The 27,786-nt window shown below is 46.0% G+C and overlaps 1 protein-coding gene across 5 annotated transcripts in view; it reads right to left on the reverse strand.

The window, feature by feature from the left end:
- Nucleotides 1-9,648: 9,648 nt before the first annotated feature.
- Nucleotides 9,649-27,786, reverse strand: part of LOC119976551 (zinc-binding protein A33-like) — a 31,110-nt gene continuing 12,972 nt past the window's right edge. For 4 of the 5 annotated variants that reach the window (XM_038817126.1, XM_038817125.1, XM_038817127.1 and 1 more), the window contains 2 exons: nucleotides 11,427-11,546; nucleotides 9,649-11,172 (listed from right to left, as the gene is read on the reverse strand). In XM_038817126.1, the coding sequence (XP_038673054.1) occupies nucleotides 10,619-11,172; nucleotides 11,427-11,546 (674 nt within the window). In that variant the 3' untranslated portion in view covers nucleotides 9,649-10,618. The remainder of the gene's footprint in view (nucleotides 11,173-11,426; nucleotides 11,547-27,786) is intronic. The other variant, XM_038817128.1, reaches the window with a different exon arrangement.

Consider the following 27,786-nt stretch of genomic DNA (forward strand, 5'->3'; position numbering starts at 1 on the left):
TACTGTTCTATGTTCTATGTCCTAACTCACATCCCCTATTGTTTTTAAACACAGTGGTGAATTGGCTGTTAGCGACGTATCTTAGCTGTGTCCGACAGTCCAGGTTGACTTACATTCACTTTGCGTCGAATGGGACATTTTTGTGAGCGAAAGATTTCTCTATCTCGCTGAGCAGGAAACTTTTCATTCCTTACAATCTTAGCGCGGACAAGAGCAGCATTAAAGACGTTGTTTCGCGCCTCACCAACTCTCCTCCTAGTTGACGGCAGAAGGTGGTCAAGTTGAGTCGCATGAAATTGCTTTTATGAGGTTGTTGAGCGCTCATGGTGATACGCTTCCTGCGGCCATGGTAATATCATTGCCCTCCGCCCCACGTCCGCTCCAGCAAACCGGTCACTACCAGTTCTTATTTCTAACCGGAATTAACATGGGTGTGCGCGGTGCTGAGGTTGTTGAAGGGGGAGGATATGCAACAGCAGATGATGTACAATTTTCAAAATGGGTGCAGCTTGGAATGGTTAACTATTTAGAGCGTGCAGCAGGACACATGGGTATTGAGGGTCGTGGGTACAGCAAATGAGGCGAATATCGTACCACCTCAAACAGTTACTGGAACATCTTTTCAAGGTTGATAGTCATGGAAATTCATGTGTTCACGGAGAAACAGAGTTCTTCCTTCGGTCCTTGAAATAATCAATGCCCACTGTATTTCGTAGTGGCTCAAGCTACTGCATGGCATTTGACAAGAAGGAATAATTCCAGACGATTTCTACAACAGATTATTAAATGTGTAATAAATTCAGGTTTTTATGATGTCTGCAATTTGCAACAACCATCGACGCAAAAAGCCACTCTGGAGATATATTTCCCCCCTTAAGTGCAGGGTGAATTTAATGTCACAGTGCTTCACCGGATAGTGTTCCAGACCCTGAGTTAGAAGTTCCTAGATTCAGGTCCCAGTCCAGAAAGTTGAGCATATTTTCTAAACGGACACATCTAGTGCAATACACAGCTAGACCCTCGCTGCCAATGATGCTATATTTCGGCTCGGAGTGAAATCGACACCCCGGTTGTGTACTCAGGGAGGTATAGGGCGAAGATTCCCATGGCAGAAGACTAGCAGCGGGATGGACAGAAAGAGGAGGGGTCTCCCCAGCGTCCCAGGAAACATGTGCCAGGAGCCCCAGTTCGATTCCAACCCCAGGTAACTATCTGTGTGTAGTTTGCACATTCTTCCCATGTCTACCTGGGTTTCCTCCGGGGGACCGGTTTCCTACCACAGTCCAACTATGTGCAGGTTAGGTGGATCGTCCATGCTAAATTACCCCTTAGGGTAGGGTTTCAGGAATGGGACTAGGGTGATCTTTCAAAGCGTCAGTGCAGACTCAATGGGCCGCCTGGCCTCCTTCTGCACTGTAGGGTTTTTATATTGTGTCTTCTACCTAGACTTGGTTAATCCAAGGCAACACTGGCTCATCTCCCACATTCCCCTTCTGCAAGCACGGTGTCATCCAAAGTTCTCCCATCCATGACTTAATTCGCAGAAAATACCATCGCACCAGCAAAATATGGCACCTAGTCACAGAATGTGACATCATGTTAGATGACCAAAGGTTTGGCCAGAAAGTACCATTCTGCTATTGCCCCTGATCTCGCTGCTTCCCGCTCAAACAACATTAAATTTGAATATTTTCACAGTTGCTTCCCTGTTTATGCCATCTCCTCCAGCACAATCCTCCGAGGTTTCTGCACTCTTCTAATTCTGGCCTCTTATGGATTCTGAGTGATAATTGCTGCACCACTGTGGCCCTGATTTCAGTTACCCGGATTGCAAACTTTGAAATTCTCTCTCTACACCTCTCCGGCTCTTTACTTTGTTTAAGACCCTTCTTAAAATGTACTTATTTGACCAATCGTTTGGTTACCTGACCTCGTATCTTCTTATGTAGTTTGCTTTCATGCTTTGTTTTGTACCCTTTTGGAGTTTTCTTTTCTAATGTTCCAATGAACCGCCTTTGGATGTATCGTTGTGTTAAAGGCACTATAAACAACATGAATGCCTGTTGTTGCTGTTTACTATGCCTCTGCACCATTGGCTTCAGGCCCCAGACCAAACTTTAGCATTTGGATAGTGTGAATAGAGAGCAGGCTAATTCTCCGGATGCCATGGTCAATGATTTCCACCTAACTAACATCACGAAAGCTGATTTTATGTTAATTTCCACATTGGTGTTTATGGCTGCTTGCTACCTTGCTCTCTACATTATAACAGCGACTGCAAAATATACTGATTGAACTGCAATGAGCCATTAATGCCACCAAGGTGCCACAACAATGCAAATCTTTAATTTTCCATTTTAATGAAAGTCTATTGAAATCAGTTATTATCAGAAACCTCCAAGTTTGCGATTTTAGGCAATTTAATGTCCATGTAAGGTGGTTTTCCAGAAGCAGCACTCCCTAATTACTTTGTTGGGCCTCTTTCAAAAGCCAACTCTCAGGGTCGTTTTGCATGATAGAGTAATTAGATTTTAGTTGGCATGAGAGAACAAATCTAAGAGAGCAACTAATAAAACTAACTGACGTGTAATCTTTAATTTTACGTTTGACAGAAATACAAAATGAAGTTTTTAGATATGAACTTGGGAAAAGTAATAACAGCATGAACTTTACCACAATTCACTGGAGCACAGTTTTAGATGCATACAGGAAAATAATTATATAAAAACATGTTGGCTGCATCGACCTAAGAGTAAACAATGTTAGTGGAGAAAGAGCAGCGAGAATCAAAAAAGCCAGAGGAAACCATTTGCTTTATATCTGAAATAGTTGGAAAACTGATAGTGTCCGCTGTTCTGTGACATTTCCCTTCCTCTCCTTCAAAAGTACTTCATGTTCGATCGTCGCAAATGGTGCTCATAGATGAATCAACTGAATTTACTTTCCGTGCAGCTGATACATTGTACTAAAGTTACAAGGCCATCTCACTACTCTCAACAAACAACGTGTTCCCTTTCCAGAAAACAAAACACAAACCTCAGCATATTTTTTTTGGAAGAACATTTTGACCGTCGGTAAGTGCTGGTTTGCACATGTATTTATTATCTTCACACTGGCTTTACAACTTTGTTGCGATGCCCTTGAAATGAAGCGTTCCAGAGAGCTGTATTATCACTGAACCTTGAGGTTCATAACATTATTCTGATTAACAGGCAACAACGAGAGGACAGGACATCTGTTAATTTGGATCGCAACTCGTTGATTCCGCACAGGAACATCCTATGTTCTTCTATTTGTGCAGAACATTTTATTTTTTGGAATTTTCCCCTTCAAGCGCGTTTTCTTTTTATTTAAATCCGTTGTCAGCTGTGGTCACTCAGTAATTTAACAAAAAAGTATCTATGGTTAATTAACAGTTTGTTCCAGCTCTCTGACATCTCTGCACGCCTCAGCCTTGGCCTCCAACACATCTCAAATTGACATTGGCCTACCATTGAGGCTTTGTCCTCAGCCGCCTTCATGGAATCATGGAAGCAGAGAAAAGTTACAGCACAGAAGGAAAACATTCGGCCCATCTTGTCCATGCTAGCCCGGTGCCCTTTCTAATCCCACCTTCCTACACCCGGCCCATATCCTTGTAGCTTCGAGCACTTAAGGTGCAGATCCAAGAGCATTTAAAAAAAGTTGAGGGTCTCTGCCTTCACCACCGACTTGGCCAGTGAATTACCCTCTGCGTAAAAACATTCTTTCTCATGTCCCCTCTACACCTCTGTCACTAATCTTGAATCTATGCCTCCTGATTCTACAATTCCCCACCAAAGGAAACAATTGTTTCCTAACTTGGTCCTAAGGCCTGGGACCCTCCCACTAAATATTTCTGCCTTTCTGTCTCTCGTCCTCAATTTACCAGGCCCTTTATTATCAGTTTTTGTATGCGAGTCTCTTCAAGTGGTTTGGCAGAAATGTCATTCAATGTGGGGCAGTTCACGTTGTTATCTATCTTTGGGGGCCATAGCTGTGTTCTACAGTGCCCATCGGGTAATTAAATCCCATGATTCCATGAAGAACACCTAGCGCAACTGGCTGCCAACGTCATAGTCGAGTGCCCTGAATTGGTTTGCTCCGGCAACGTGGCAAAGCAACACGACGCTGCACCTTGGAGACCTGCAGCCTCACACATTTCAATCAGGCCAAATAAAGGCAGGAGTAGAATTGTGATACCTCTGCGTTGCATTTGCGCGTGTAGGATTTAGAAACTGCATGTGGGCCGAGGTTTCGGTTTAGATTTCTTGACTTAATAACTCTACCTACACTTTATGCAATCCTTTCAATGTTTGCAGAGGCAAGTCGCCATTTGTTAGCAATAGTTGACCAGGGTTCTCCACGCTTTCTGGGATCTCTCTCGTCCTTTTTTTCATTGAATAAAGCCTTTTAGTGAGAATGCCCACCTTCGCAACAGTGTGTGGTTCTGCAATAGGAAACGGGAACGATTAAAGAAACAGGGTTAGAAATTTTCCATAACCGATAATGCCAAACAACATTATCAAAATTGTCACTCAATATAAAATCCTGGTCATTCAGTACCGCTGATAATGGCAGGGCCATTCTGTGGCATCGCATGACGATATTCTACTCCTTAGCGTTGAGCCCCAATTCCAATTTTTTTTTATTTTCCTATAATTTGGCTAACAGTTTCATATTCTGAAACCCTTGGGATAGCATGCTCGGTCTACCTTCCGTAAACTTCAGTTCATCTAAACTGAAGTGTCCTTCCATGCGCCACGTCCCGCTCACCGTTCACCTCTGAGCTCGCCTTCAATGCTGGCTGCTGTCCTCGAAACACTGATTTCAAGATTATCACCCTCGACTTGAAATTTCTCCATGAACACACCAGCCTCTATCTCTGAAACCGCCATTCTTACAATCCCATCGAAAACTTCGTATTTCTCTAAATCTGGCATCCTATCGTTGTCCAATTTCCTTAGCTCCCCTATTAGAGATCATGCCTGCAGCCGCCGGGGCTGGAACCAATGGAATTCCACCTCTCCTTTCGCCAACCTATTTTAAATGCGTTGTAAAACGCAAATCTTTAGTGAGTCGCCTGACTGAATATCTCTTTATGTGCTTCAGTGTGAAATGTCTGATTATTCCCAAGTGAAGCTATTTGTAACACATAACCATGTTAAAAAGTATGACATAAAGGCCGGTTGTTGGGTTTTCTGTTATTACAATCCGAAAGCAGAAACATTATTCGTAGGCAAGTTATTAATGTGATGATAAACCTGACTTTCCAAAAAGGCATTGGAGCGCATCAGCTCCCTTTGAGTTTAAAATTAATTATTTTTTATTCAATTTTCTCGACTCATTTTGCCTATCCATGTCATGTTCACACTTCCCGCTCCTCCGGTAACAAAGGATTATATCCTTGGCTTTTCTGAATGACGCTGATACATTCCCATTAGATTCTCTGGTGGCTCATTGACCAGACTCATCCCACCAGAGAATACATTTTCGCGTATCCTATGGCATAAATGGATAATTATAAAACAATGAATACTTTAATAGACTAATATACTTAAATGGACGTTCAATCATTAGCTATTTTCTGGACGAAATCTCCAAGATCAAAATGTGCAGGGACATTTTATCATTGCCTCCAGTCAAGCAAAGGAAACCGCTATGTTCTGTTTCAAGGGCATCTAATTCTACCTCTGCCTTACCATAGTTCATTTTAATTGGTGAACGATCTCGGGCTTGGTTTGCAGAATTTTGTGACATGGGGTCACAGCACCGGAGGTGGGTTTCTCCTCAATAACCATACCTAAAGCCATGACTTGCAGGACATACCCGCCACAGCTGAAAACTGTCTGCTGTGAAAAGATCTGTTACATTGGCGCCTGTTGAATTCCGATATAATTTTCAACATGCATTGCAGCATCACCAAGGCACAAGTGACCAATGTGTTACTCGATACTCAATAAAACGAACTATAAAGAAGAATAGAGACTTAAAGGTTATCAAACACTTACCAATGAAAATGCAAAACGGACAAATTAAATTGGTTAGTATTTTATGATGTTTTGTTCCACCTGAGTTGGTTGGGAATAAAATAAGACATCTGGTGTAAAAGATTCAAATGGATGCGTAAAATTAACGCATTAGCTTGATTTCACAATACTGGGGTTCAAGATAGCGGCTCCACAATGCCTTCTGAAGGGCAATTAGCAATGGGCAATAACTGTTAGCCTCTCCAGCGGCCCTCGCATTCCGAGAACGGATTTTTAAAAAGTTATCCCCTAAAAGCGTTCACAACTCTTTATTTAGTTGCCGGAAACTTTCACTTTACATGTACCTGATGCTTCGGTTCAATCATCAGAAAGACACAATGGTGGGGAAAAAGCAATTGTTCAGTAAGTATCTGTGAATAGACGATATGGTCAATAATTCCTGTTTCAGATCATGGTTTTTTCTGGAGGAAACGTCTTGTGAATTAAAGCGAGATGCAAGTGGGCAACAGGCAACAGGATTGACACTGGACTTGGGCAATTAGAGGAGAGAAGGGGTATGAAGGAGCTCCCAAAATCACTGTGGTTGGATTTGTTTTTTTAACCAACCAAAGCCAATCTTGTTCCTTTGTTCATTTATTGAACGTTGCAAATATTTTCACAATCTGCCTCTTCGGCTCTCCCCAATTGGTCAGTGCATTACACACCCAAGAATAAAGGCTATGGCCCGCTCCATTCTCTCCCTAACAAAAGAGCTATTTCCACTTTTACTGCCAGGCCAAGGTCGATTGGTAAAGGATTGGCGCCAGGTGCGAACACTGCCAAATATTGACCTGTTTTCTATGAGCTTCAGTAAAGAATAAACTCAACCAGCATGTAACAAGTGAGGCTGAAAATGACCCTGCTAGTTTCTGGCGAGGCCAGCTGTATTAAAAGTACCTCAAAGTATAAAACAAATGTTGGGATGCTGCCTGAAAGAAAAAATGTGCTGCAAATTAGTCTCGCCACTGACTTGTTTATTTATTTTTGGATTTGTATTCATTGATTTTATTTATTGATTGAGGACTCGTGGGCTGAACAACCCCGTGTGCTTATCTGTACATATATTTATAGACGTTACAGAGACCAGCCAAGAAAAATATACTTCACTATACTCACAATATTTCCCAAGCTAATTGCCTCCCAAATTCTTTGGCTTTCCATGCCAGCGGTAACACGGTAATTAATCGCTGGAAAAACATTATAGAAACTGAAATTTTAATTTCCAATCAAAAGGGAATGGAGAGCATGCATAGCAACATCAATGTTCACCCAAATGGCAATAGAACAATCTGCGTTTAACGTAGACATAGAACATACAGTGCAGAAGGAGGCCATTCGGCCCATCGAGTCTGCACCGATCCACTTAAGCCCTCACTTCTACCCTATCCCCGTAATCCAATAACCCCTCCTAACCTTTTTGATCACTAAGGGTAATTTACCATGGCCAATCCACTTAACCTACACGTCTTTGGACTGTGGGAGGAAACCGGAGCATCCGGAGGAAACTCACTCAGACACGGGAAGCACGTGCAGACTCCACACAGACAGTGACCCAGCTGGGAATCGAACCTGGGGCCCTGGAGCTGTGAAGCCACAGTGCTATCCACTTGCGCTACCGTGCTGCCCAAAGATTTAAGAGTGATTTACTCTGATTGCTATCAACTGAAATATCCCTTGGGAATTTTCTATATCAATCATTCACAGCTGAAGATCAGCAGAATCCCCTGTTTTAAAATTACATCTTAAACATGAAGTAGATTCCCACCCTTGTCCGCATTCCTGCCTCTCCCCCCAATTTCAGGAGTCACCTTTCAAATTGGCTGAAATTTGCCGATTTTGAATTATATTAATACCAATTGCATCAGCATCAGACGGTGGATGGATTGGGCGGCTAACCCGCAACGTCAGCTGCACTCTGCGCGCCAAGGTGGAATATTTCACTTGGCAGCTGAGACTCCAGTGCAAAACTGAAGACGTGCCATTTAGCGAAAGTGACTTGCATTGCAATGGGGGCCCGTCAACCCGGCCTTCAGGAAATTCGGCTGGTTTTAAGATGCAATTACATTATGTGCGATGCATTAGGCAGCCAATGAGACTGAATATCAGTCGAAGCGTGGAAATAGTTAGCCGAAGAGATAGCATTCGTTATCCGAATCGCACATCTCAACTCCCGCCTTCCTTGACATATGTAGAAAACAGAATCTTGCCTCTATTTCACAGGAGCTGGTGATCTCGCCAAAACCCATTCTGGGGGAGACTCAAATACCAATTTCCCTTCCTAACACTTGCCCGATGCAATCAGTTCAAAAGAAGCTACGTTGCTGTATTCATTCGCGTTGTCTTTTTATTTTAACCTTTCTGTTACAAATTTCATAAATTGTACATCATCCAATCACAGGGAAAATTCAAACATCAGTTTAAAAGACTGAAGGGTCAACAGTTATCAGCCTTCCGTGCGGGTCATCATTCCGCCACCCACAGAGTCATGCTGGCTTACAGGATCTGAAGGCCCAAAGACATCCCATAATATAACACATGCCATCCCATAGTTAACATTACTGATGGAAACCTGGCTCCAAAGGAATATTGACGGGCCCCATGGCCACACGCACGGGTTACTAAACTACCCAAACTAGCCATAACTCAATTTGCTCAGTCGCAAATATTTTGGAACAAGGAGGTATTCACACTCTCATTCCTAACCCGTGCTGCCCGCAAGTGAGGAGACAGATGGGATTCGTCACAGCGTTGCTATTTCTCGAAGCCAAACAAACGCCTATAATGGATTTCCAAATGTCCAGATCTAAGACTGAGTGAAACCGGACTGCAGTGGACCAAGAACGCAACTCATCCACCGGCTTATCCAAGGGCAAGTAGGGATGGGCAATACCTGCTGGCCAACCCGCCGCCATCCACCTCCAGTGGACGAATACATTCTGTCAAAGCGCCCTCCGCCGGTGCTTTTCCATGGATTGAGCGGGAAAATCCTGCGCATGACCTCAGAGGAACCTGAGCAACTCTCAGTCTGCTCATTTAGATAACTAAAACAAGCTCACATCGGCTTGTAGAACTTTCAGTATTCTTTTTCCTGCATTGACGATGGTGCTCCGAGGAACCAGTGACTCCAGAGCCACAACAGGAAGATCTCCCCTCCCCCTCCCCAAATGAAGAACAGGGACAATCATGACAACAGTTAAGCGCGTGGGTATTTCCCCTAGGCTTGCAGAAGACATTTACGGCACAGAATGTGGCAATTTGGCCCATCTAGTCCATGTTGGCTCCACTTAAAGCAATCCAACAACCCCCCCCCCCCCCCCACCACCACCTCCCGTAACCCTGCAAGTTTATCTCCTTGAAATGTCTGAATTGTCATCCAAATCATCGATCTGCGCATTAAAAATCCATCTTCCATTCCCCATTAGGCTCGATATGCAGAGCCTTATATCTGTGTCCCCTCGGCAATGTACAATCCGCGAATGGCAAATCTTTCCTTGTCTACTTTATCCAGACCAATCACCCTATATCAAACTTCCCTTTTCGTACTCATGTTGCAAGAAACCAACCACCTTGAAACCAACACCCCCGTCCTACCTGCCCCCCCCCCCCCCCCCACATCCCTGTGACCATTCTGATACAACACTTATCCACCTTATCAAGGATCTTCTCATCCTTCCTGAAGTCTGGCCGTTCTGGGCGCAATACTCTGCTCGTGGTCTACACGAAGCTTTACACGGATTGAGCAAAATGCGCAGCTTTCGGGAATAAATACTCTTTCCAGGGATGTGGGCGACACTGGCAAAGCCATAATGTTCTGCCCATCCTTAAGTGCGCTTGAACTGAGTGGCTTGCTCGGCCATTGTAGAATCAACCACATGGTTGTTGGTCTGGATCATATATAGGTCAGACCTGTTAAGGACGGCAGATTTTCTTCCCGAAAAGACATTAGTGAACCAGATGGATGTTTACAACATGGTCATCATTAATGACACCAGCTTTAAATCAATATTGTTCCAGCTTCAAAGATGTGGTTTGAACCCGTGTCTTCAGAGGCCTGGACCTCTGGATTACTAGTCTAGTGGTAATGCCACTGCTGCTAGTGCTACCGCGCCTTTATTCACAAAGCCCGAGATCACAGATGTTCTGCTAACCACTTTATCGATATGCCCTACCACCGTGACAATCGTTTCTTAACAGGCACCATTTCCAGATCAGTGATTGAAACCGTTCTGGCCACAGTCCAACGGCACCAGTAAGAAAAGTGGAGAGAAGAGCCGCAAAACATGTCTTGGCTGCACTGAAGTGCCATTCTAGCACTGCCGTGGCCTCGCCAACTAGAATTACCCATCAATAAGGGGCATCGGATACATGCAAAGGTTGACCCAGTGGATGAGAACTTGGTGCAGTGCCGAACCCAGCAACGTGAAACTCTGTTAGACACTGATTAGAAACCAATCTACAAAACAACATATATTTTGCTCAGGTAAAAGAAAAAAGAACTAACGCCCGAGTGCAACAAAGGTAATCTGGCCCCTAAGAAAGGCACATCTTGTTGAAACAAAAGAAAAGTCATGTTATTCATCGTGACATTTGATTGGGAGGATTCTGAGCGGTTCCGAGTTTTCGCCGTCGTCATTGATACCGGGACTGAAGTAAGAGAAGAGTCTCTCACTGAAAGTGTCAATGAAAGTGTAGAGGTGGGACATGTTGTCCACATTGTAAAAGGACACCTGCCCACCCTCGTAGTCCAGGTACACCCCGATGGCCCTGGGTTTCCGAGGCACGGTCAAGCGCGTACGGGGCACGGTGGTAGCCTTATACTCGGTGCCGTTCCTCAGCCACACTATCCAGTAGCCCGTCTCCGGCGTCGCTGTGGTGTGGCCTTTGCGGCTGATGGACTCCTTGACCACGCCCAAATCCCACTCAGTCTTGGAGCCTACTTGCACCTCCCAGTAGTGCTTGCCAGAGGTAAATCCCTCGGAGCCCAGGACGCAGACGCAGGTGTCGAACCGCTCGGGCATCTCCTTGACCTCTTGCTTCACGTCCCCGTAGGTGACCACGGTCAGATCTTCGGACAGGACGAGCCGGGGATGGGCCGTGTTCGCGTTCAGCGTCAGAGACTTGGGAGCTGAGAAGACAAAAGAAAGCAGGGGGAAAGAAGCGCACGATCAGAAAAGGGGTCATTTCAAAGAACTCTGTTAATTTCAGGATAGATTCTACAAAAGTACATGCGGCGATTTAACGTTATAATTTGATGACGGCTCGAGGAGCAATCTCTAAAACCCCGAGGTTCTGGAGTGCAAAATCCCGTCAAGATAAGATAAAACGACATAGATCCCTGCTATCTATTACATTAGATGATATCGATATATAATTTATTACATTTTCTGTTATGCTCTTCCGTGCTATAAATAATGGAGCGTTTCCTTGGCGTGTCTTCGCTCGCATCAGTTCGGGAAGTAGGATTACTGGCTGGTTCTGAGCAGCCTGCATATTTATAATCTATAGAATAACGGAGCAAGAAATTAAAAAGAATCATGTATTATTGGCAAAGCATAATTCAGTTTCATGTTAATATCAGCGGCTTAAATGCACCCCCTCCCCCCCACCGCCGCCCCCACCATTCCCATAATCCCCCACATTCCGGTTCTAAATCAGGGTTTTATTTTTGGGGAGAAAGGGTTCAGAGAGGCGCTGGTCCCACTCCGAGACAAAGCAGGTGGACCAGAGTCAGACCGCCGGCCGGCCGACACGGATGGAGCTTTGTGGGCGCGCTTTCCAACCTCGTGCAGGCAGCTGACTGCTTGGTGCATGGGCGGAGCTCACAAACACTCAATGATCTTTATTGTCACAAGTAGACTCACATTAACACTGCAATGAGGTTACTGTGAAAAGCAATGCAATGGAAACACGCAGTTCCTCTGCTGGGAGACATTTCTCACTCTACGATCCCAAAGATTGGCCGAGCACATATGAAATGAAAATCGCTTGTCATGAGTAGGCTTCAATGAAGTTACTGTGAAAAGCCCCTAGTCGCCATATTCCGGCACCTGTTTGGGGAGGTTGGCACAGGAATTGAACCATGCTGCTGGCCTGCCTTGGTCTGCTTTAAAAGCCAGCGATTTAGCCCACTGTGCTATACTACATGTTTCATAGAGGGTCAGAGCTCTATAGGTACTGTGAAAGTAGAATGGGTCCAGTCTGTGTGCCAAATGTTGTGGCGTCTCTCATTGTAATCCCTCCTGGGGCAACCAATAATGTATTCGACCATCTGCGTATACATATTGGAAAGTAGGGCATTCCACATCATTAGGAAATCTTTTTTTTATTTGCTTAGAACTTTAAAAAAATAAATTTAGAGTACCCAATCATTTCCCCCTCCCCAATTAAAGGGCAATTTAGTGCGGCCAATCCACCTATCCTGCACTTCTTTAGTTTGTGGCATGAAGCCCACGCAGAGAACATGCGAACTCCACACGGGCAGTGACTCAGGGCCGGGATTCGAATCCGGGACCTTAGCGCCGCAATCCCAGTACTGACCACTACACCATGTGCCGCCCCTTCGATAGGAAATCTAAGTGAAATTTCGTACATACCAAGGCTCCCGACGGGCATCATATGGTTGGTAAAATATATATTGCATGCATATACCACACTAGTGCAAGGGGTAGGCTATTTGTATATCATGTGGCATCTAAAGTAGCGGCATCTAAACCTGTGGCATCCAAACCAGTGACAGCCAACCAAAAGGACAAGTTTTACCGCAATAAGTCGCAAAACCAGAGGCTCATCAGATGTATTGGAAAGAGAGGAGGGAGCGAGGTTGCTGTGGAGTGGACTGCTTAACTACTGGCTTTGTCTCTGGAACTGCTTATTTAATCCCATGAGCTTCACCTCTCGAGCTTAAAGACACACAATTCCTGAACATTCTGCAAAAGGCAAGTCAGCTTTACTGGGTGGGGAAGTGACGGATATTTTAAGGTTTCCTTCACCGTTAATAGAATCAGGTTTTGATAAACCGGGTGAGCGATGTGTAAACATTGATAGGTTGATAGGATTGAGCAGGATGTTCTTGCTGTGGAGGGAGAGCAGCGAAGGTTTACGAGGCTGATTCCTGTGATGGCAGGATTGTTACATGAGGAGAGACTAAATCGGTTATGATTATATTCATTGGAGTTTGGAAGAATGAGAGGGGATCTCATAGAAACTGACAAAATTCTAACATGATTAGACAGGGGAGATTCAGAAAGAATGTTTCCGATGGTAGGGATTACAGAACTAGGTATCACAGTTTGAGAATAAGGGGTAAACCTTTTAGGACTGAGGTGAGGAGAAATTACTTCACCCAGAGTGGTGAATCTGTGGAATTCGCTACCACAGAAAGTAGTTCAGGACAAAACATTGTGTAATTTCAAGAAGGAATTAGATACAGCCCTTGGGGCTATTGGGATCAAGGGATATGGGGGTGGGGGGTGGAGTCAGGCATGATTAGCCACGATCATAATGAATGACCGAGCAGGCACAAAGGGCCGAATAGCCTCCAACTACCTCTATTTTCTTTGTGTGTTTCTACGTATTTCTTATCTCGCCTCTGGAAGCAGTAACTGGCGCTGGTGAGTAGCTGATTGGCTATTAGCACCCCACTAAATTCCTTACGAATGAGTCCATGGATGAGTATGTTGCCCTATCTACAGAAAGCCCCCTCTTGATAGTCAGGCAACTGCAGGCTAATTTTCTGTCTCCACATCCCAGTGCCATCCAAGTAAATGGCAGAATCCAACCGCTAACCAAATTAGGCTAATGGTTTTTCCAGCCTGGGACTGCAAGGGTTAATACCACATGAATGAGAATCACTGAAAAACTAATCTAGCGTGTTAAAATCAGAATCCAAATATGCAGGCGAAGATGGATAATGAAAACCTCAGAGGATCAAGGAGGGTAACATTACACGGCAAACAATTCAATATCGAATGGCCTGAATAACGGGTGGGCTGTCCAGTTGCGCCAGTTCTCCTCCCCCACAAAAGCTGCAAGTTCATCCAGAGGATTCATGAGAAGAATGTTCACCTGCTCTGCAAATGGAAAAGAGTTAGAACCGCCATGTGTTTCCAAAGTGCTGCCTTTCGTTCAAGCAATGTTCCCGCTGCACATTGATTGCTGCGAAACTATCACCGCATTGGAAATAAAAGCAATTTTTTTGGGGGTTTGGCGAAGTAGGCTGAATTTTCCCTTGATCCAGTACCCGGCTTTGAGGTGCTTTAGGGGGAACAATGATAATTGCAATTGCATAAGCTGAATCAATATAGAGATCTATCTCAAAGAATCCTGCAGATGTTGAAGACTCATGTTCAGAATTTACAGCACTGCCACTCCCTCTTATTTATATGAATCTATTTCACATCACCCTTGAAATCTTTAATTTCACCACCAATCCAAACATGATTTAGTAAATAGGCAGATACTAAATTGAAGATTAACTGCAGTTGCTACACCTGAAGGTTAATTTCACTTTGTCTACACGTAATTACAGCTGTCCTGTGCTGTAGAAATTCTGAATTATCCTTTTTGCTCACCCATAAAGCCCTGTGATACAGTCCAGAGGAAGCCTTCAGCACCATTGTCAATTGATGAATTCTGCAGCACATCAGAATGATGGAGGGCCTATGGCGAAATACAGGGATGGTTGCAAAGGGACGAAGGAAGTGCTTCCATCCCCATGGCCTGAGTACCAAAAGAGAGTCATAATAATACCATAAGATGTCGGAGCAGAAGTGACCAATCGGCCCATCTAGTCTGCTAAACCATTCAATGAGATTATGATTGATCTGTTATGATAATCCTCAATTCGCCTTATCCACATAACCCATGATTCCCTCACTGATTAAAAATCTGTCTGTTTTAGCCTTAAACATACTTAACGATCCAACCTCTTCAGCTCTCTGCAGGAAACAATCCCACAGATTCATTATCCTCAGAGAAGAAATTACTCCTCATCTCTTCTTTTTTGGGCGATGCTTTATGATCTCTGGTCCTCGACTCTCCCACAGGGGAAAATAACCTCTCAGCATCTAACCTGTCAAGCCCTCTGAGAACCCAAAATGTCTGCTGCCTCTCAATCTTCCAAATTCCAATGAATCCAGGCCAAACCTACTCAACCTCTCCACATAAGAAAATTCCTCCATACCTAGGATAAACCTAGTGAATCTTCTCCAATGTCAGTATATCTTTCTTAAACTGAGGGGACAATCAGTTCCCAATATTCCAGGGGTGATCCGTATACTGCTTGGATCGTTTTAGCAAGACTTTCCTTTATTTATAGAACATAGAACAGTACAGCACAGAACAGGCCCTTCGGCCCTCGATGTTGTGCCGAGCAATGATCACCCTACTCAAACCCACAAATCCACCCTGTACCCGTAACCCAACAACCCCCCCCCCCCCCATTAACCTTACCTTTTAGGACACTATGGGCAATTTATCATGGCCAATCCACCTAACCCGCACATCTTTGGACTGTGGGAGGAAACCGGAGCACCCGGAGGAAACCCACGCACACATGGGGAGGACGTGCAGACTCCGCACAGACAGTGACCCAGCCGGGAATCGAACCTGGGACCCTGGAGCTGTGAAGCATTTATGCTAACCACCATGCTACCGTGCTGCCCTCCATTCCCTTTGAAATAAAAGCCAACATTCCATTTGCCTTCTCTTTGACCTACTGAACCTACACGCCAGTTTTCTGTGGTTTATGCATGAGGACCCCCATGTCCCTCAGTGCTGCAGAATTCTTCAGTCTTTCTCCATTTAAATAGTATTCAGCTCTTTTAGTTTTCCTACCAAAGAGCATAATCCACATTTTTCCAAATTATATTCCATATTCCAGCTTTTTGCCCACACACTTAACGTGTCTGCATCCCTCTGTAGACTCTTTGTGTCTTCCTCACTACCTGCCTTCCCACTATCTTTGTGTCAGTTGCATACTTGGCCATAGTCTTAAATATATTATGAATAAGCGCAACACCAGCATTGATCCTTGTGGAACATTGCTAGGTACAGGCTGTCATCATGAAAATGCTCCTCTCATCTCAACTGTCTGTCTGCTATCAGTTAGCCAATCGTCTATCCATATTCATTTTTTAAAATTTAGAGTACCCAATTATTTTTTCCAATTAAGGGGCAATTTAGCCTGGCCAATCCACCTATTCTGCACATCTTTTGGGTTGTGGGGGCGAAACCCACGCAGACACGGGGAGAACGTGCAAACTCCACACAGTGACCCAGGGCCAGCATTCGAACCTGGGTCCTCAGTGCCATAGGCAACAATGCTAACCACTATGCCACCGTGCTGCCCCGTCTATCCATATTCATATACTAACCACAAATTGTGGGCCTTTTTCGTATTAAATAGGCTTTTGAGCTGTACCTTATCAAAACATTTTTGTAAATCCAAGTATATTACATCTACTAGTTCGCCTTTATGGATCCTGCTTGTTACCATCGAAAATAATTGTCATAATTCTGTCGACATGCCCTTTTTGAAGCCATGTTGATGGCTTGATTATATTACTTAATTCACAATGCTTTGCTACTAAATCCTATATAATGGACCCCGTTAACATATTCCAAATGACAAATGTTAAACCAGCTGACTAAATTTGCCTCTTTTTTGCCTCTCCTCTTTCTGAATAAGGGTGTTACATTGACAGTTTTCCAACCCTCTGGGACATTTCAAAAATAATTTAAGGATTTTGGGAAGTTTTCTACCAGTGCTCCCAATATCTCTAGCTACTTTGTTTAATCTCCTAGGATGCAAAACATCAAGTCCAGGAAACTTGTTAGGTTTTTAAGCTCCATTTGTTTCTCTATCACTTTTATATCGGAATTGAAACGTTACCACTGTTTCTCTCTCCACATATGTTGCCAGACCTGCTGCGTTTTGCCAGCATATCCTGTCTTATTATATGAAATAAGACCTTGTAGGAAGGGCAAACAATGTGAAGCGGGACAGCCTACCATGGACTGTCATAGAGCCGGACTGACAAATGAGGATTAACAGTAAATAAAGTCACTTCATATCTTACTATTCTCTCCTCGTACCTTCAACCTCACCCTTTCCCTCCCATCCACAACCCACCGCATCCATGTTCACGATTTCTCTCCATTCCCGCTATTTGGCCGCCTCATGTCATAATGCAATGACTAAATGTTGCAAGTGCATACTTAAAATAAGCCTCTGCCCTCGGGTGCATTAACTTAGAAAAGCAACACTCAACAAAAGATGGACAACTATTCACTCTATTTACCATTACACCTGACTGTCTGGCTCACCCACGTAATTGGCTGTAAAGCGCTATATAAATGCAATCATTTTCTACCTCCAGGAAGAAGAAGGCGGCGCACAACCGCCAACAAACAAATGCAAGGCAGAAAAGCAAGAGTGAACGTGCGACAGATAGAGAGAGGGACGAGAGAGGGTGGGGATGCGTTTGGACGCTATGTTGCCAGAGAAGATTCGCTGTGTATGCGTGAGGATGATATACACATGACCATTCTCCATTTCAATTAGGTAACCCAAGTGATTTAATGTCACCGCTAAGTCAAGTCAAGGCTATCGAGTTCCGAAGATGCTTACAGTTTCCCTTTACGGAAATGAATATCCCTGAACCGCTATTCACAGTGCCAGAGTATCAGGCCAGAGACATTCTATTAGTGTTGGAGATTGGGACGAGAGCCCAATTTATATTGGCAATTCTTTTAGGAACGTTAAAGCTCTTCCTGCACTCTTTCTTAGCCCTTAGCCTGATGGTAGTTATTTCATAGAATTTACAGTGCAGGAGGCGGCCATTCGACCCATCGAGTCTGCACCGGCTCTTGGAAAGGTTAACACCTCCACCCTATCCCCATAACTCAGTAACCCCACCCAACACTAAGGGCAATTTTGGACACTAAGGGCAATTTATCATGGCCAATCCACCTAACCTGCAATCTTTGGACTGTGGGAGGAAACCGGAAAACCCGGAGGAAACCCACACACACACAGGGAGGATGTGCAGACTCCGCACAGACAGTGACCCAAGCTGGAATCGAACCTGGGACCCTGGAGCTGTGAAGCGATTGTGCTATCCACAATGCTACCGTGCTGCCCTTATACAGAAAATGCCAGTTATACTGAAAATGATTCCGTTTAATGGCCCGCCCCTCCCCCCAAATATGCTCTTCACCCCCCTCCCCCCCCCCAAACCTGGCGAATCTGAGGGGGGCGAAAGCAAGTTTTACACTCCTAGATTTTACTCTCCACTGAAAAAAGTCGCAAAATCGTCCAGTGATACGATGTTGTCAGTTTACCGCCGGCTGGGTTAAAATTACAATCGATGAACGCCTTTGCTTTGAAGTCCATCCGAGCAGCTACAACCATATTCTCATCAGATTTCCTACTCTGACTTCCGGTGAGGATGATGTGCTGAGCTGACGCACATCAGGTGGCATTCCTCCAGAACATAGTCAAATCGGCACCTTTCGCCCACATTAACCCTAAAATTCTGTCCTAACTCACCCACAATTTGAAAGGGAAAGGATAGAATCATCATGCCAGCAAACGGGAGCGGAGGGAAAGGCCATGAACAGTGGATGGGTCATCAGACCCACGAGGTGAGGGGGTCCCCGGTCACCCTAGCGAGATGTGGAGATGCCGGCGTTGTACTTGGGTGAGCACAGTAAGAAGTCTTACAACACCAGGTTAAACAACAAATGTTTGTTTCAAACATTAGCTTTCGGAGCACTGCTCCTTCCTCAGGTGAATGAGGAGCATGTTCCAGAAACATATATATAGACAAATTCAAAGATGCTAGACAATGCTTAGAATGCAAGCATTGGCAGGTAATTAAATCTTTGCAGATCCAAAGATAGGGATAACCCCAGGTTAAAGAGGTGTGAATTGTCTCAAGCCAGGACAGTTGGTAGGATTTTTAGCCCAGGCCAGATGGTGGGGGATGAACGTAATGCGACATGAACCCTAGAGAGAGGGAGACTGATGACCTGAACAACGACCTTCACGCCCCTCAACCCCTCCCCCAACCTGGAGATGGATAGAAGACCTTCCTGACGAAGGAACTTACATTGATGGACCAGAGCAACAGTCGTGGACCAGGAGAATAGGTCCTGGCACCAGAATATCTGGAGCGTGGGCCTGCCAGAGAGGATCGAGGGCAGGGAAGCGACGGGCTATGTAACCCATGCTGGGCAACCTAATGAGGAGGGAAAGCTTCCCAAATCCGCTGGAGATCGACTAGGTACAAAGATCGCTCCAACCAAAGCCCAAAGCGGCTGAATAACCAAGAGCAATATTGTGAAACTGCATTGCTATCAGGATCATGAGATAGCAAGGCGGATGAAGGTGAGAAGCTGGGGAGGACATAGAATCTGAGTCTACCAGGACACGGGGGCACACTTGGCAAAGTGCAGGGCTGAGTTCAACCAGGCAAAATGGGCACTGTGCAGGAGCGCAGTGAGAATTGGAATGCTGGTCCCAGTCAGGCTCTGGGTCACGATCAAAAATAAGAAACATGATTTCAACACCCTGGCAGATGCAGATGGGTTTGCTCAGATGAACGGTCTGGACAGGAGGCAGGCAAGACAATGCTGAGGGCGAAGTAGGAGAGGAAAGGGGGGGATGGTTGCACACTATTTTTCTACAGGACTGTACTGCCTCACTTTGAACAGAAATGTCAGACTACATGGAAGGGCGAGCATGGTAGAACACAGAAGAAGGTGCAGAAGAGACAGGGAACAGATATTTAGCGGGCATGGGAAAGGGGTAAGATCGCCCTGGGAGGGGAGCCACAACACAGGGAAAGCTAGCGCAGGAAGTATGAAAGAAGGGGGGTCACAATGCATTACCAGACAGGGAGGAAGCATCTGGCGTGAGGGGGAGGGGAGGAGGTGGATCATGGGGCAGGGATGGGAGTAAGCGGGGAGTTGGGGAGGGGGACACAGGGGGAGTATGGGGATCAGAGGGTACAGAGAAGGGAACATAGTGGGAATACAAGGATAAGAAAGGGATGGGTCTCACATTGGCTTCAGTATCATAATATTTAATCATCTTTATTGTCACAAGTATGCTTACATTAACACTGCAAAGAAGTTACTGTGAAATGCGCCTAGTCAAAACATTCCAGCACCTGTTTGGGTACGCTGAGGGGGAATTCAGAATGTCCAAATACCTAACAGCACATCTTTCGGGACTTGTGGGAGAAATCCGGAGCACCCAGAGGAAACCAAGGCAGACACGGGGAGAACGTGCAGACTCCGCACAGACAGTGTCCCAAGCTGGGAATCGAACCCGGGACCCTGGAGCTGTGAAGCAACAGTGGGACCCACTGTGCTACCATGCTGCCCTGGTAAGGTGCAGGTTGAAGGAACAAGATGGCACCACAAGCAGCCACCTTGGAGGGTCCCTAAACAAGGGGAGACCCAAGCATGCGGAGGTGTGCCCACGTGGTGTACACACAGTTGGCAGCCATGGTGAATGCCAACCAGGCAAAGGAAAACATCGGAGTGCAGGGGCCTGGCCTCATGGCGAGAACGGTGACCAGAGTCATTTTGGACGGCCCCCTAACAAAGGGAAACTCGGGGGTGCAGGGGTGCATCCACCAGATAAGTATGGTTGATCCCGCAGGAAGGGGAGAACAGAACCCACCACCAGGATAGTCACCTGGAATGACAGGGGACTTAAATGCCTGGTAAAAAGATCCAGAGTCTTCACCCATTTGAAAAGTTTGAAAGCTGACATAATCTTCCTCCAAGAGATACATTTGAGGGAGAAGGACCGACTGCGGGTAAGGAAGGGCTGGGTGGGACAGACCTACCATTCCTGCTGTGGGACGAGAGCTAGGGGTGTAGCTATCCTGATTAGTGAGAAGAAGGTGTTTACGGTGACAAGGATGGTTATGGACACAGGTGGATGGTACGTGAAGGCCAGTGATGCCCCAGACGGGGCACCGGTAGTCCTTGTAGATGAGTACATGTCGAACTGGGACGGCATGAATTTCACAGAGAAGACCAGGGCAGAAATCCCTGACTTCGACACACACCGACTGAACATGGGGGGAATATAACTGCGTACAGGACCCATTGACAGACCGATCGAACCCCAGAACTGTGATAAAGACAGACATAGGTCTGGAATTGGGAGCATTCATGGAGCAGATGGGGGCATTGGGCCCATGGCTGTTCCTAATCCCTGGTGAGATGGAATTCTCATTCTGTTCACCGGTGCACAAGGTATACACCCAGGTCAACCTCTTTACAGTGGGAAAATCGGTGCTTCCAGACATAGTAAGAGTGAAATACTCCGCGATAGTCAACTCTGACCATGCTCCGCATTACATGGATGTAATGGAGATGGGCCGTGTCCAATGACCCACTTGGAGGTTGAACACAGACCTCTTGGCCGACAAGGTCTTCCATCAGAAAACATCACAGGCCAGAGGCGAATACATCATTAACACCCACAGTAATAATAACCCTTATTATTGTCACAAGTAGGCTTCCATTAACACTGCAATGAAATTACTATGAAAGGCCCCTCGTCACCACACTCTGACATCTGTTCTGGTTCAGAGAGAGAGAATTCAAAATCTCCAATTCACCGAACAGCACGTCTTTTGGGACTTGTAGGAAGAAACCAGAGCACCCGGAGGAAACCCACGAAGACACGGGTAGAACGTGCAGACTACACACAGACAGTGACACAAGCCGGGAATTGAACCCCGCTCCCTGTCACTGTGAAGGGACAGTGCTAACCACTGTGCTACAATGCCACCCAGAATGGGTAAGTCTCACCTTCCATGTTCTGGGAGATACTGAAGGTAGCGATTAAGGGAGCGATTGCATCCTACAAGGTACGTAGAGATAGTGAAGAGAGGGCGGCCAGGCAGGAACTTATCAACTCCAGTCTGGAGGTCTACAGAAGGTACTCTAAGACCCCGACTGTAGAACTTCTGGTGGAGAGGAAAAAGCTACAAACAGACTTTAACCTGCTATTAACTAGGAAGTCAGTGCACCAACTCCGCCAGACACAGGGGACTTTTTATAAGCATGGAGAGAAGGCTAGCCACCTGTTAGCTCACCAGCTGAGAAAGCAGGCAGCAATGAGGGGGGATAGCGCAGATGAAGGACTGCAGAGGTGGGTTGGTAGCCCGACCAAAAAAAGTCAACCAAGCACCTGAGGCCTTCTGCCAGGAATTTTACACCTCTGAGCCCCTAGACAGGGACAAGAGGATGAAATGGTTCCCCAAAGGACTGTAAATGCTTTGTCGAGGATGATAGGCGAAGGGAGGTAGAAGCACCAACAGGACTGGGAGAGGTCATGACAGCATTAACTCCATTGAGACAGGGAAGGTGCCGGGACCTGCAGCTGCAGGGGATGTCCACAGACACGCTAGCGAGAGGCACCCTGCCTCCCACACAGGCCACCATATCGCTGATACCCAAGAAAGACAAAGACCCAATGGAATTTGGATTACACAGTCACATTTCACTAGTCAATGTGGACATAAAGATACTTGCAAAGGTCGTGTCCAAGAGATTGGAAGACTGTGTACTAGAGGTGGTTGCACAGGACAAGATGGGCTTTGCCAAGGGTAGACGGCTAACTGTGACCATCAGACGCTGCTGAATGTGATACTAACCCCATCCGGGAGGAGACCACCAGATGTGATTATCTCCCTGGACTCAGAAAAGGCCTTCGACAGAGTTGAATGGAAGTACCTCTCGACGTGCTAGAGCGGTTTGGGCTAGCGACAGGATTTGCCTCGTGGGTGAAGCTCCTGTACAATGGCCCAAAGGCGAGCATTCGGACCAGCACCACCAGCTCTTAGTATTCCAGTTGCACAGAGACTCCAGGCAGGGATGCCCAGTCCCCGTTCCTGTTCACCCTGGCAATTGAATCCCTGGCGATTGCTCTGCAAGACACGAAAGGTTGGAAGAGTATCTGAAGAGGAGACAGAGACCACAGATTCTCACTCAGCAGATGGCTTGCTCCTCTATATCTCGGACCGGTGTAATGGCTTGAAGGAAGTTATAAAGCTCCTGGAAGAGTTTGGGCCTTCTCGGGCTATAAACTGAACCTGGACAAGAGCAAGGCATTTCTGGGGAACTCGAATGGGGGAGTGACGGAGCTGGATGACCTACCATTCAAAATAGCCCAGAGCAAATTCCGCTACTGGGGATTCGAATAGTCCACAACTGGACATGGATCCACAAATGGAATCCGGTGGAGGAAGTTAAGAAGGACCGACAGAGGAGGGATGTGCTCCCACTCACCCCTGGTGGGGAGGGTGCAGACGATCAAGATGAATATACTGCCAAGGTTTCTCTTGCTGTTAGATCCCTACCGAGCTTCGTCCCCAAGGCCTGTTTCTAAGGAATAGATAAAATGTTCATGGTGTTTATGTGAGGGGTTGAAGAATCCACCAAACTACACTGCAGAGGGTAATGAACATGGGCGGTCTGGCCCTTCTGAACCTGCAATACCGCCGGGCGGCCACAGTCGAAAGAGTAAGAGGATGAGCAACGAATGGGTCAAAATGAGAAGTCCTCCTACACGGGAATGACCCTCTGACCCCTTGCCATGTCAGTACTCCCATCCAGCCTGGCAAAATACGCATCTAGCCCATGGTAGCAGCTATGTTAAAAACTTGGAACCAGATGAGACAGCATTTCAGTTTAACAGAGGTGTACACCAAGGGCCCTCATCTGTGCTAAACACAAATTCCCACCAGCCATGCTAGATGCCATTTTTATGAAGTGGAGACAGGACAGGAGGGATGCCAGTAATTAGGGACTTCTACATGGAGGACACATTTGCAACCCTGGATGAGCTGACAGAAAGACTGGAGCTATCGAATGGACAGCAGCTCCACCGTTTACAAATCAACAATATTCTCCACAAGGAGATGATGAGGTAGCCTAGAGCTCTAAGAGATACAATGCTGGAGGGACTGCTGGAGGTGGACAGGATGGAGAAGGGGAACTGTGGGGACATTTATAGACAACTGTTAGAAAGGGTGAAGACACCACTAGGTGGAGCAAGACAGAAATGGGAGGATGAACTTGGTACCGAGGTAGGGTGTGGACTCTGGAGGGAAACATTGAGCAGGGCCAACTCCACCTCTTCCTGCACAAGGCTCAGCCTCAGCAGTTCAAAGTGGTGTACAGACAGCACTTAACCAGAACCCGAATGAACAGGTTCTTCCCGGAGGAGAAGGACAAGTGTGAACGCTGCCATGGAGGCCCGGCCAACCAGACCCACACGTTCTGGGCCTGCTCCAGACTTGTCGAGTTTTGGACAGCCTTGTTCGAGGCGATGCCCAAGGTTGTGGGGGTGAGGATGGAGCCATGCCCGACAGTGGCAGTCTTCGGGGTTTCGGACCAGAACTTCACATTGGGATGAGGGCCGACACCCTTGGTTCTGTTTCCCTAATCACATGCTGGAGAATCTCCTCGGCTGGCGATCAACAGCACCACGCACAACTGCAGACTGGTAGGCCAGCCTGTCAGAATTTCTCCATCTGGAGAAGATCAATATACAATCTGAGGTTCGGACGATGACTTCTATAAAGCGTGGGGGCTATTCATCACTTACTCCGAGTCCTGTTCGAGGCCAATAGTGGATAGGAAGGGAGGGCCGGTAGGGAGGGGCAGTGAGGGCAGGCTGGACCATACAGAATAGTTAGTAACAAGGAGGGGAGGCAAGGGAGGAACCCTGGGGAACATCAGAATGGGATATGGTGGGACGGGCAGCAAAGTGGCACAGTGGAACAGTGGAACAGTGGCACAGTTCCTCCCTTGCCTCCCCTCCTTGTTACTAACTATTCTGTATGGTCCAGCCTGCGCTCACTGCCCCTCCCTACCGGCCCTCCCTTCCTATCCACTATTGGCCTCGAACAGGACTCGGAGTAAGTGATGAATAGCCCCCACGCTTTATAGAAGTCATCGTCCAAACCTCAGATTGTATATTGATCTTCTCCAGATGGAGAAATTTGGGGCAGCAGGGTAGCATGGTGGTTAGCATAAATGCTTCACAGCTCCAGGGTCCCAGGTTCGATTCCCAGCTGGGTCACTGTCTGTGTCGAGTCTGCACGTCCTCCCCCTGTGTGCGTGGGTTTCCTCCGGGTGCTCCGGTTTCCTCCCACAGTCCAAAGATGTGCGGGTTAGGTGGATTGGCCATGCTAAATTGCCCGTAGTGTCCTAATAAAAGTAAGGTTAAGGGGGGGTTGTTGGGTTACAGGTGTAGGGTGCATACGTGGGTTTGAGTAGGGTGATCATGGCTCGGCACAACATTGAGGGCCGAAGGGCCTGTTCTGTGCTGTGCTGTACTGTTCTATGTTCTATGGTTTAGCCCTGCTGCCTCACGACACCAAGGTTCCAGGTTCAATCCCGACTCTGGGTCACTGTCCGTGTGGAGTTTGCATATTCTCCCCGTGTTTGCATGGGTTTCACCCCCACAGCCCAAAGATGTACAAGGCAGGTGGATTGGCCATACTAAATTGCCCCTTAATTGGAAAAAATGAATTGGGTACACTAAATTTTTATATAAAAATGGATGGGACATGGGAAGAGATCGGGGAGGGGGCCAACAAAGCCATAGAGGCAAAAGTAACAAATTCAAAATGAAAGAGAGCCTACGATGGAAGAAAAGGCCCATTGTTCGGAGCCCGAACAATAAAAGGGGAGGGTCACTGGGGGGAGGGGCAAGGGGAAGGCCAATGAAGGAAACATGTAAATTGTACATACCAACCGTCTTGCTCACCTAATGTACAGTGTATAGATGTAAAAGTTCAATAGAAATATTTTTTAATGAAGTAACAAAACACATGGGGTCTGGGGGGGGGGGGGGGGGGTAGGGGCGTTAAGGTGGTAGGATCTTGTGCGTTATTTCCAATGTTTGGCTTTTGTAAATTATATCTGGACTACACATACTTGTTTATTTTGTATTGTATAAAATGAAAAACCTGAATAAAATCTTTTAAGAAAATAACTTCCTACTCTGAATCGCAAATGGGTTTGGCAAATACTTTCTGAGATTAGGCCATCCTTTGCCCTGTTGACTACATAGCGATCTTCAACCCCATCTCAAACCGAGGCTAATCTTCCTTCAATAGGCCCCTGCAATTTTACTTTTGGTAAATCATAGGAAATAGGAGCAGGAGTTGTCCCCTCAGTCCCTTGAGCCTGTCCCGCCCCACCATTCAATGAGATAATGACTGATCTGTAACCTAACTCAATGTACGTGCCTTTGGCCCAAATCTCTTAATATCTTTGCTCAACAAACATCTATCCATTTCAAATTTAAAATTAATAACTGAGGGAAGAAATGCTTCCTAACAACTCTCGTGAATTGTCGAACCCTAATGTTTAGATTATGTCCCCTAGTTTTAGAATCTCCTACCTGAGGAAATAGCTTATCTTTATCTACCCTGATTTTCATTGTTAATAAATTGAATATAGAACATAGAACAGTACAGCACAGAACAGGCCCTTCGGCCCTCAATGTTGTGCCGAGCCAAGATCACCCTACTCAAACCCACGTATCCACCCTATACCCGTAACCCAACAACCCCCCCTTAACCTTACTTTTATTAGGACACTACGGGCAATTTAGCATGGCCAATCCACCTAACCCGCACATCTTTGGACTGTGGGAGGAAACCGGAGCACCCGGAGGAAACCCACGCACACAGGGGGAGGACGTGCAGACTCCACACAGACAGTGACCCAGCCGGGAATCGAACCTGGGACCCTGGAGCTGTGAAGCATTTATGCTAACCACCATGCTACCCTGCTGCCCCAAATACTTTGATCAGATCACCCTTTAGCCTTCTAAATTATAGCGAAAACTGGTCTAAGAGTAACCTCACCTCGTAATTCAACCCTTGTAATCTGGGTATCAACTGTGTAAACCTATGTTATCCATGCAAGGCCAAAATATCCTTCTTAAAGTATGGTGCCCAGAACTATGCTCAGTCATTCAGATCAAACTAGGGCTTTGTATAGCTACAGAATAACCCCGTTGTCTTTCAATTCCAATCTTCCAGATATAAAGGCTAGCATTCCATTAGCCTTTTGGTTATTTTCTGTACTTGTTCCTTGCATTTTAAAGATTTATGTACCTGAACCGCCAAGTCACTTTGGACATCCACTGTACCTAATCTCTTTCCATTTAGGAAGTACTCTGCTCTATCCTTTTTGGGTTCAAAATGGATAATCTCATAGTTCTTTCCATTTAATTACATATGCCTATTTTGTCCATTCACCTAGTCTGCCAATATATCTCAGCAATTTTATGCTATCATCTAGGTTGTCTACAATGCCACCTAACTTTGCATCATCAGCAATATTGGATATACGACTTTCTCTGCCGTTATCCAAGTAATGAATGAATAGTGTCAATTGAGGCCCCAGCACAGATCCATGTGGTACACCATTAGTTACTTTCTGCCAATTAGAGTAGTTGCACATTATCCCTGCCCCTGTGTCGCCTGCCACACAACCAATTTCCTAACCATGTCGATAATTAGCCCTCAACTCTGTGGCCTTCTACCATTATCAACCAGCCCTTATGTGGGACTTAATCAAATGCCTTCTTTAGGTCCATATAAATAACATCCATAGACATTCCCCTTTGACCTTAGTCACCTCTTCAAAAAATTCTATAAGATTAGTCATGGATGACCTTCCCTTC

This window comes from Scyliorhinus canicula, chromosome 13 (assembly GCF_902713615.1).
Source record: "Scyliorhinus canicula chromosome 13, sScyCan1.1, whole genome shotgun sequence".
NCBI lineage: Eukaryota > Metazoa > Chordata > Chondrichthyes > Carcharhiniformes > Scyliorhinidae > Scyliorhinus > Scyliorhinus canicula.